Source organism: Terrapene carolina, unplaced genomic scaffold (genome assembly GCF_002925995.2).
Source record: "Terrapene carolina triunguis isolate 2854851 unplaced genomic scaffold, T_m_triunguis-2.0 Scaffold62, whole genome shotgun sequence".
Lineage (NCBI taxonomy): Eukaryota > Metazoa > Chordata > Testudines > Emydidae > Terrapene > Terrapene triunguis.
The window spans coordinates 44,607,818-44,619,611 of record NW_020664413.1 but is presented as its reverse complement, the minus strand read 5'-3'; the positions used below and the strand labels follow the sequence as shown (position 1 = coordinate 44,619,611).

Below are 11,794 nucleotides of genomic sequence, written 5' to 3'. Positions count from 1 at the left end.
ACAGCACAGGAATCTCTAAATGCTGACGTATGAAGATATTGTTTCCCATCACACAATAGACAAGGGTTCATCTAGTTCAGTCTCCTGTAGTGGCCCGTATCACACATACCTGGCCGGTTCCGTTTTGCTATAACAAGGGATTTAAGCTCTAAAGCTTGAGACTTACTAGTTCTTTTTACTGTTTCCCTATCTAATGTAATAGCAGATGCCATTATTTTGTATAACATCTTTTAAAGCTCTTACTAAGCTAATTACCTCACTTCTATATTGCAGCAATGAGTTCCACAGTTAATGCGTGTTATAAACCCTGATGCTGAACTGGAGATTACATGAAGCTTCATTGATTTCAAGGACCAGGTAATTTTTTAAGAACCTTAAGTAGGTGACATTTGTAAATAAGAAGTTCCAACACATCATGGAATTTTTTGCTTGCTTTAGACTTAATCGTTTTAGAGAGCATGAAGGTAATAATAATGGGCCAGTGTGGTGCAGCAGCTTGGCACCAGTGTTAGAGGCATACAGGCTGCCACACCCCTCCTGGCTGGTGCAGTGGGTGTGGACAGAGGAAAGGAATCAGGATTTTTTGCACTGTATTTATCCCTTTGTTCTCACCATAGGGACATTCGCTCACAAGGGGCCAATGGCACAAAAGGCCTCAAATCAGAAACTGCAAAGGCCACTTTCTCCCCTGTGCATCCTTCTCCCACTGCTCTCCAGGGCTCAACCCCCATGATCTGACCCATTGCCTCTTGAACCATCTGTGCTACTTATCGGTGCTAAAAAAGATATTAAGAAAAAGGTTCCTGCTGAGATTAATCTTTTCTCATCTCTGAAGTGACTCATAAAGACTGCTTTGCTTTCTTATTATTTAAAAAAATGAAAGTTATGTTGTTCTTGTTTTTGAAGCCAGATATAATATGCCTCCTTTCTGTCATGTTCCACATGTTTATATTCTTCTGTTTCTCAGTCTTGTGACCTTGTGTAGCACTAGCCAGTGCACTGGGAAAAACTGTTTGTTTCTCCATGGTTTTTGTTTGATTCTCTTTTCTTTCAATCTTGGATTCTGTTTTCTGGGCTTTGGCAAAAGCCTCTTGCCAACTCCCAGAAAAGCAAGTCAGGCATCAAATCCTTTCTACAACGTAAAGCATCTTTCTGCATTTTTACACTAATTGGGTGCAGTCTAAAATGCAATAGAAGTTTTAAAGTACTAGCCATTTATTCCTATTCCTATCCCCTCTACTCTTCTTTGAGCATCCCTCCAGAAGAAAAAGAGAACACACGTTACCTTTGCTAATTTCAAGAACTTTCTTTTGCAGTCATCCCATCTTGCTATAAAAGCTCCATCCCTCTTCAAAGCACTCTGATGGCAGTATGAAAGGAAAGCTGCGGATGATAGGGGAGTAGGCTGTATTCACAAAGATGCTATTACAAGTTATCAACACCTTGGGCGAAACTCATCTTGTATAGTGTGCCTGCATGAGGCCTCGGCACTACCAAACTACTTAAAATAGAAGTGAAGTGCTGCAAAGGCCTTCTGCTAGCCACCTGCACAGGGATGATTGTCTCCTTTTTTATTTATTTTCTGCTGCATCCCAAGTTTTGCTTCAAATATTGGCCGGGGTTGCACAATGGAGTAGGGTGAAGCAGGGTCCGCAGAGTATTGTTTTCTCCACTGGACAGGCAGGTGGAAGAGGGTAGGATGAAACGTCACCCTCCTCCCCCTTCAATGTGCCAGCCAGTATAACTACATGGCCACACTAATGGAAGGACGCAGCACCGAGTATAGACTTGGCTCAGGTACTTCCTTCCTGGAGCAGCTAGGAGACTGGGAAGCAGCTTGTGACTTTCTGAGTTGGTCTCTCTCCTGCGCTGCTCCAGGGACGATGCAGTAAGGTGCGAACGCTTATGCTGGGTAGATTGTAATGATCTAGCTGGAGAAAGGAGAAGTTTGCACTTGTCAATGGTAACCTTTTAGATTTCTCAAATTTAAAAAAATCGCCAAATTCACCAGTTTTGTTTCACACGGGAAAGTGTAGCGTTCTTTAATTACTTTCACTGAGACACTGATATCTTCATCAGGTGCTGTTTAAATATTTTCCTGAATGTGTTTAGCATTTTTCAAATAATAAATGCATCTTCCTCTATTAAGCAAAAACTTCTTTTGATAACTCCTGTTTTGTTTGAATAAAACTAGAAAAGTATATTGTTTTCTGAATTTCTCCGCAGCATATGTCAGTAATTCAGAAAAATGTGATTCTTTACGCTCCATAATGACCCATTAGAAGTTCAGCTACAATACTGTATTGTGAAGTTGAAATCATAATTGATTTTTGTACTGCTAATTTCATAGCCTTCTATATGCCTTTGAGATAAGAATATGGGAGGACTGGGAATTGGATTTGACAATACAGTTTGACTCACGCAGTTTAGTTTCCGTAAAGGTTTGTTGGAAAGCAAAGTGAACTTGTGTGCAAAGATGTGTGGTGTATTATATAGAAACCTGAAAAAAACTGAATTCTAAGAACATGTTGCGCAGTGGGTATCAATTTGTCTAGCTAAAAAATGAATATGCAAGTGTTATCACTATAGACAAAGTTTACGTACTCATTAAAAATGTGTACACATCAGAATGGTTTGCATATGGTGGACTATTCCATAAATGGCTTTATTTAGTGAACAAAAGGGAATCTCAACTACAGTATCTTAGTAGTTGTAGTAATTCTTTGTCAGGTGCCTTTACTAAAATCGTAGGAACCATGATCATTGAAAGCATAGATGACTTGGGAACCGTAGAAAGTCTTGTAGCCCAGTTAATAAATGTATCACAAAGACATAACAGTTGGAAAGGACCAGTCGCTGTTTGTTGATATCTTATAGTTAATATTTATAAAAAGTGAGGGTAAAGGAGACGTATTTCCTTGGGGTGATATCCTAACCACTCTGAAGTCAATAAGAGTTTTGCCAGTGACTTCAATGGGGCCAGGAATAATTGTTGTTGTATATTTTTAAACAAACTGTTTGCTTTCTGTGCAGTTTATAGATGTTAATCTGTATGTGAGGAAAAAGTTAACAGGTTGGATAATATATGTAGAAAAAGTACTTGTGATCATTTCCCCATAAACGTTTACTAGGTCTTTTGTAGTCACCATGGATCTGATTGTTTCTGTTCCTATGCTGATTAAAATAATCTATACACTTTTTGTATACAAAATAATGAATGGCAATGACAACAATTTGGGAATCTCTGTACAATTTATGTATTCTGTGTGAGGTTATGAATTCTGTGTCTTTACCAAGATGCAAACACCATTTGAATGTGCAGCCTTTTGCCTTCTCTGTGGTCTGTTTACTTCCATGTTGTCCTGAAATTCCAAAGGCTGGTGGCAAAAGAATAACAAAAGAGGGCTGTTGATATAAAATGCTCAACCACTGAAATGTAACACTCTAAACTGGCTCCCAACTAGCAAAATTGATTTAGCAGAGGAGAAGTCACCTTGGCAACAAAATCACCTGGCAGGGGTTTCTGATCATGTGGAGAGGCTGGAAGGACAATACCTGACAAAGGGAACTAAAGGTATAAATAGGGAGGAATTGACCTATCTGGGATCTTTGACCATTTTACCTCCAGCTGTGGAGGAGAGAGAAGCAATTCAGTATGTACAGGCTGCATGAGGCAGGAAGCCCTGCTTGCCTTCCTGAGCCCAGATGATCCCCAACGGAGGGTGATCTAGAAAGGGGCACTGCTTTTAGGATGTTTGTTGTTTTCTAATTGATCTGTACTTTCTTGTGCTTTATATGATTAACTAAAAGAGCAGTGATACTTCTGATTCTGTGCAAAGTATCTCTGTATGTTAAATGGTTCACAATCTACTGTTTGCCTCTGGAGAGAGTTAAACAGTGAACTGGAAGTGTCACATCTTTGGGATGGAGTTCTGGGAAAGGGTACGTGTAAGTGTGGGGAAATCTAAAGTGCTGAGCCTAGAAGGCATAGGTATCTGGACAGTGAGTTCCAGTTCTCAGAAGGCAGTGTTAGACCCTGGGTCCACACTCAGAGAGTGTGCCTACAGACAGACCTGTCACTGGGTAGCTGGTTCCCGTGAGTAGACTGGGCCCAGCTCCCCTGTATCACAGCAGGTGAGCTGAATCCAGCCAATTAAAAGGGGCTGGGCTACACCTGCACCTATTCAGGGCTCTAGAGGCCAGGCAAAGAGGAGAGTGGTTGGGACAGGCTGCACCTGGGAAAGAAGCTATTGTGGAGAGGAGCTAACGCTCTAAGGACTCACCACAAGAAAGTGGCCAGGTGCTCAAGGAGGCAACTCTGGGGCTATTGCTCTAGGAAGGGAGCCAAGTGACTAGAACTGGGAAGCTGCCATTAGCAGACTCCTGGGAGGTATGTCCCTGAAACCTGCAATCAAAGAGCAGGCCATTTATTTAGGTAATTCAGAGCTCAATTTCTAGATTTTCAGAGTTGTTCAGTTAAGTATCTAAACTTCTGGAAGCTTATTCGGACTGAACATTTGGAGGTTTTTGCATCACCAGTAAGCAATGGAATAACTAGATATAATCAAGGCCTAATGAAAAGGTGTTTTGTTCTTTTATATAAATCAGTAAGATCAAATAAATACACTGGTACAAATCCTCCAGTGCAGTTCAACTACTTGGTGACTCTTCACTTTGTGTCCTAAACCCACATAACCAGCAATGAGAGGACCACCCCAATGATTCCTTAGTGGCATAGGCTCAGCATAGCAATTCATATGTCACTCTCCTCATGGCTGCTAGTGTAAGAAGCATCATACATACTAAAAAGAAAAATACCTTTTCCTGAAAAACTATCATGAGTAAAGGTGTAGGGCTTAAATGTCTTGATTTTGGAGACTGCTCTGGTTCTAAATGAACTGACTATGGCATGTCCGTCTATATGCTATGAGCCAGTAATGATAGTAAGGTCCTCCCTGGACAAAGGTGACCAAACTCTTCAATAGGGGAGGCAAACACCCTCTTTCCGCAACCTACGGCTTTTAACTAAATTTGGCTTCAGCCAGCTTGCTCCCAACCAAGTCCCTATCTTGGCTAGCAGCTCGCTGCACAATCTGGATTTGATGAAGGAGTGAGTGCTCTCTCATTTCACTGTCTACCCCAACACCTTCATATATACTTTCAATAGTAGGGCGTACAGAATATATCCTTGTGGATCTTCACATGAGGGAAATCCCACAAGGAAGAAACTATCCTCTGTGTTCCCAATCCTATTCCTTTGACCTCAATGGGAACAGGATAACACCCTTAGAAAGAAAAGACTAGAACCACCTGAGTAACATTGTCTGTTCTAGGCAGGATCCAGAGACACAGATCGACCAAATCTTTCGGTTAATTGTGTCAAAGGCTGCTGACAGATCCAATTGAATCAACATGGACACATGACTTTTGTCTTCTTGTGTGTGTGTGTGTGTATATGCAACCTATTTCTAATTTATTAAATTAACTTAGCTAATGTATAAGTATTTTAAATAATCTGGGCCATATTAATAACATATAATTTAGGTTTAGGTAAGCAGAAAATTTTTAAACTGGATAAAATAGATTCCCCCCCCCTAAATAGTTGATGGATGTTCTTTTAATTTGAGGGTAAAAGTTAGTCTTGAGTAGAAACTTGATTAATGCTCATACGGACTGAACTGAGTCTTAGTGGAAAATTTTGTAGCTCAAAATAAAGCCTAAGCAAATGTAAATAATGAATCTAACTTTTGCACCATCTCAAAAGCTTCAATAGAACTGCATACCGGTTTAATCATGTTTGTTGGACTCTACAGTAAACGCTGATCTAGTAAAAATATGACTTTTATGAAATGTCACATTTTCCTCCAGGCATCTTTCCATCACAGTGTAGTAAATAATTTTCTGTCCATGTTATAAAGCACAGTTCCCTAAAGGACAGGTTACATGACAATTTGAGGTACTGACAACTGTCTGCCATTATTAATAATAAAGATGTTGCAATTCTGTTGCTACATAAATTGGCAATAATTTGGTTGGCTCAAAAATATGCCTCTAAAATCTTGTTGATATGATCAAAGGAGCATGTCAATGTTTTCAGTATATGCAAACTTGATTCCTTTATCTGAAAGAAAACCAGATGACTAAAAATGAGATCCATGTACAGTTTCACTTTTTCTCATTTAGTATTTAGACATCTACTGTAGTAGTTGAACCATTTCAGCATCAAACATTATACTGAAATGGTTCTAGCTGTATGAAAAAACGGTGGTAGTTCTGAACATAAGGCAAGTCACCGGTTACTCACCACCTAGTTACTACTTGCAATATAGTTCAGAATATTAGTTTGACATGCAGCTTGATTGTCTACCTTTAAACAATCAAGGGTAGACATTTGTTAGCACTTATACAAGTAGTTTCCTTGAATATTATTATATGCTCACCACTGAGTAAGAGTTGCCCAGTTGAACCCAACAGATGTGATAATTTTGGTAACCATAATTAGCTTTTTGAAATAAATTCCTTTTGTGTGAATGTACTGTTTTGTAAAAGGTGATGAATTCACCTCCCTGGAGAAAGAAGTTCTCTCCCTGCAGAACAGTTACAGCGTAAAAAGCAGCATTGTAAGCTTTCCTACTTTGTCACAGAAATGTGCCTAAATTCTGTTCTGGAAAGACCATCTCTAAATAATCTACATTCCAGCTAATGCCAATGGCGATGATGTGGTTTTTTTGTGATATTTAGGCTTGTCCACTGGGAACTCAAATGAGACAACCAAACTAGTTTAACAGTCAACTTATTTTTTTTTGAATTTAGAAAATCATTTTTGATCTTATTGAAAGATTGGAAAACGTGCCTTATTGTTAAAAACTCAAGGAGCTCCTATCTCTTTAGCTTATCAAACAGTGATTTGATCACAGTCTAGAAGTACCTACATGGGGAACAGAAATTGGATAATAGAGGACAAAGGTTTAATAACATCCAATGTCTGGAAGCTGAGGCTAGACAAATTCAGATTAGAAACAAGGTGCAAACTTTTAGGTGAGGATCATTAACCTTTGGTATAGTTTACCAAGTGGTGTGGTGGATTCTCCATCACTGTGAACTTTTAAATTGAGCTGAATATTTTTCTAAAATTATATGCTGTAGTTCAACCAAAGGTATTGGATTTGAAGCAGGAATTTAATTCAAGGAAGTCGTATGTCCCATGTTATGCAGGAGGTCACACTAGATGATCACAATGGTCCCATCTTGCTTTAAAATCTATTGATTACACTGCTCTACAGCCAAAATGCTTCTGAAATAAATGTAGTCAAACTTTACTAATTCTGGGTCACTGAGAACAAAAATGATGCTTAAAATTGTTGATTGGCTCTAGTTTTCAAGATATGCTATTGGGTCAGTATATACGACCCTTGACTTGGGAATGGCGGAGGATAAGTGAGTTATAAAGGGAAGGGATCTCAATTTAAACCAGAAATGACTAAAATACATCTTTGACTGGATCTATGAATAAATCTATGACTGGGTTTGGACAGTACTTGCTTTTTAGGCAAAACAATGAATGATGCAATCTGAAGCTGGTATTGCGTCATACATGATATGAATTGCATCATGTTATTCCTAGAAGTCATGGATGATGCAATCATAACGAAGCTTACATCACTCTGCTGAACAAATTGCCCTATATCAGCTCTAGAAATCATACAGTGTCGTGCTCTCTTATTTGTCAGTGTTTGATTTTCCAAAGGGACACATTTCTGTTTAGCCAAAGTGAGCAGAGATGCCACATACTTGTGTGAACAGTGCAGATAACTTCTGCTATGTTTGTGGTGAAGTGACTTTTGCATCACAAAAGCGCAGTATAACCACTATGGTTAAGAGAGCCTATCACCTTTATTTTGGCTGCAAAATTGGAGATCAGGACAAGAGGTGGGCCCCACACATATGCTGCAACACTTGTGCAACAAGTCTTCGCCAGTGGTTGAACAGGAAAAGGAAATCTATGCCTTTTGCAGTGCCAATGATTTGGAGAGAGCCAACAGATCATACCAGCAATTGTTACTTCTGCATGGTGCCTCCAGTTGGGAAAGGTGTGTCAAAGAAGAAAAAGTGGACTGTGCATTATCCAAACATTCCATCAGCTATATGCCCAGTACCCCACGGAGAAGGACTGCCGGTTCCTGATGCACCAGAATCATTCTCACTTGAGTCAGACGAGGAAGAGGATGAAACTTCTGGTCCTGAACCATCAATGTCACAGGACCCACATTTTCTCCCATCCTCCTCCTTTGAACCACACCTCATAACACAAGGTGAACTGAATGACCTTGTCAGGGATTTGGAACTACCCAAGAGTAAGGCAGAGCTGTTGGGCTCCAGACTACAGCAGTGGAATCTCCTGGCAGGTGATGTTAGGGTTTCCATGTTCCGTGACCATCAAAAGGATCTTGTCCCATTCTTCTTCATGGAAGGTGATCTTGTAGCCTGCAACAACATCGATGGTGTGATGGCAGCCCTCAACATCGTTCACGATCCAGATGAGTGGAGACTGTTCATTGATTCATCGAAGACGAGTCTTAAAGCTGTTTTACTGCATAATGGCAATGTTTTGCCATCAATTCCAGTTGGTCATGCAGTTCATATGAACGAAACCTATGACAACATGAAACAACTTTTGAGGTGCATAAACTATGACCAACATCAGTGGCAGCTTTGTGGCGATTTGAAGGTTGTTGCTCTCTTGCTTGGTCTGCAGACTGGATACACAAAGTACTGATGTTTTCTCTGTGAATGGGATAGTCATGCAAGAGATTCCCACTACATCAAGAAAGATTGGCCACTCCGACAGTCATTGGAGCCTGGGAGGAAAAGTGTTCAGCATCCACCACTTGTTGAATCAAGGAAGATTTTGTTACCACCCTTACACATCAAGCTGGGTCTGATGAAGAACTTTGTCAAAGCCATTGACAAAACACAAGCAGCTTTCAAGTACCTCCGTGGAAAATTTCCAAGGTTAAGTGAAGCTAAGATAAAGGAAGGTGTCTTTGTTGGTCCTCAGATTCGTGAACTTCTTCGAGATGATGCATTTGACCATGCACTGCGTGGCAAGGAAAAGACGGCATGGAAAGCCTTCCAGTTAGTGGCAATAAATTTTCTCGGAAACAACAAGGCAGACAACTACAGGTTGTTGGTGGAAAACCTCCTCGAGGCATACAAAAGCCTTGGTTGCAACATGTCACTAAAGATACATTTTTTGCACTCTCATCTAGATTTTTTTCACCAAACTGCGGAGCAGTGAGCGACGAGCACAGCGAGCGATTTCACCAGGACATTGCAACAATGGAGAAACGCTATCAGGGCAAATAGAGCCCATCAATGCTTGCAGACTATTGCTGGACAGTGACAAGAGATGCTCCATTTAATGAATACAAGAAACTATGTACATAATAGTTTTTTGCCTTTTGTTTCATAATAAATTTTATTTATATAACCCTTTTGCTGATTTTTAAAGTGTTACATAAACAGGACAGGTGAAATATTATCATGTAAAGCAACCATAAACACATGAAAAGACCTAGGTTTACAATTTATGATTAAAACTCTACTATCTACACAATATACATAGACATAAAATGTAAAAACTTAAATATCTTAGAAACTGTAGCCAATTAGTTGTTTTAATTGTCATATTTGAATTCAGCACATCAAAATACATAATAAATAGCACATTTTTTCTCTGAAGCAGACGACTTCTCAAAAATTGTAGACCAGTGTTATTGTACTTTACAAACACTCTTTGGAGAGTTGGAACTGAAAGTCATTCAGTTATTTGAGTGCTGGATTACTGGCATTTTAGAGAAATATTTCAAACTCCTTCCCTCCTCATAAAAATAATTACATAGACTTTACGAAGAAAAGTGAAAAATTGGCCTTACCAGCCGGGGGCTTGCTCCTGTGAGGTACTGAGCAGTCTCATATTTGTTATGCATTGTCCTACATTGCCCTGTTACTTTTGCTTCTCTGTCTGATCCTCCTGCCATCCTCTTCTTCGTGAGACACGTTTGACCAACCCAAACTAAAGCTAATTAAGACAGCTATTTTCTAATCTGAGGTGACTGAGAAAAAAGTGAGGATGTGCTCAACATCATTTGTATTTTGCAACCAAGAATTCATTCCTCATGTCACCAGAGATCATACTAGCTGACGTAGTTCCTCTCTAAATTCATCTCCAGCTATTCCTTAGTCATTAAAGGCAGGTTTTCATCCACATAATTTTGACAACTGTAGCCTGAAATCACCTTGATGGAGATTAATGCGGGCAGGAATTATTTACCAAGAAATGGATACCCGATTGTAGTGTCTAATAACCACACCTATAGAATACAAAAATAGATAGGCCAAGAATGGTGCCCTACTGATGTAGGAAGAATAGGCTTTGTCTACAGGAAGCTCTTTTTCTTAAAATGTCATTCCCAGTGCAGCTTCACTAAATGTAATAATGGTGGGTGTGCTAGTGACTACTGACCTCAATCACTATAACCATTGTGTCATTTAACCCTGTTCAAAGCAGAGCAAGATAACACAAGGGTTAAAATGCTGGCAGATGCCAGTGCCTGGTTTCCCTAGCACTCCCATCATTGCTAGTATCAGTGGAACAGCACCCAGTGATAGAAACTTTCCAAGAAGACAGTTAAATGTAGAGGAGAAGCCCAAAAGTGCTTAAGGGAGGGAACAAGCTCAGGGTGCTGGGAAAAGAGAATGGAAGTCTTCTACGTTTCTCCTCTGATCCTGTATATCCTCAGTCCTACTGGCATTTTCCATTTACTCATTGAACCCGTCCCCCAAGATCTGACTTCATTGCTAATGCACTGCTTTACCAATAACCTGCATTATTTTCTGTCTGTTTTTCTGCCTGTAAATGGGAATAGTTATAATTATCACCACAGAAAGTCAGTCTGCGATGTACACGTATACTATGTATTTCCTGTGTAGTTAATATACTACTAATTAGTTACGCATGACCATTAAATTAAGTTTCCAAAATCCCTTATTCCAAGTGATTTTGAATATTTTGAACTAAAATTTGCTTTTCTTAGGTTTACCTTTTTAACCAAATTCACACATTTCCTTTTAGGAAGTCTGTTAGTACCCTTGTATTCAAATCATAAACTGTCATAAAGAATCTTTGACCTGGGTTACATTTTATCAGTTTGTCTCTAAAACTTGCCTAAATTTCACCCTTACACTTTAGGTGAACTTACAGCATGGTCCAATGATACTAAACATCTAATCAGGTCAGCTGAATTTTGCTCTCTTGTCCTTAATCTTTGTGCACTATAGCCTGTTGGACTCATTTTTCAATGTGCTGCCAGTTTTAAGTATCAGTTTTAATACTCTAGTCATCTTTTAAGATGTTTAAAAACCAGATGCCAAAGTCCATGTGAGAGGAATTAAGATTATAATACAGAATGTATTATGGGAAGGGTCTCTTAAACCTCAGGCTACACAGCAAGTCCCTACATTTCCATGGTACATAGACTGATTTTGAGTCAGATTATGTTTTGCATACTCCAGTCTCGAGTCACATAATGTACTAGATCAGTATTCCATAAAATCCCCCTTATCCCTTTATCATGATTTTTGGAGAACATTAATATAGCACAGTTAAGAAATGAAAAGTCAGCAGATGCAAAAGTTAAAGTTACACATTCAGGATTTGTGGCCATTATCCCTGCCTCCTTGTATGTACATAACATATGCATTTTATTTTACATTACATGATATATAATTGTAC

General features: G+C 39.3%; 1 protein-coding gene across 1 annotated transcript in view; it reads left to right on the top strand.

The window, feature by feature from the left end:
- Nucleotides 1–295: 295 nt before the first annotated feature.
- Nucleotides 296–11,794, top strand: part of PDE1A (phosphodiesterase 1A) — a 265,115-nt gene continuing 253,616 nt past the window's right edge. Inside the window, exon 1 of the mRNA XM_026647746.1 lies at nt 296–357. Coding sequence (XP_026503531.1) covers nt 311–357 — 47 coding nt within the window. The 5' untranslated portion in view covers nt 296–310. The remainder of the gene's footprint in view (nt 358–11,794) is intronic.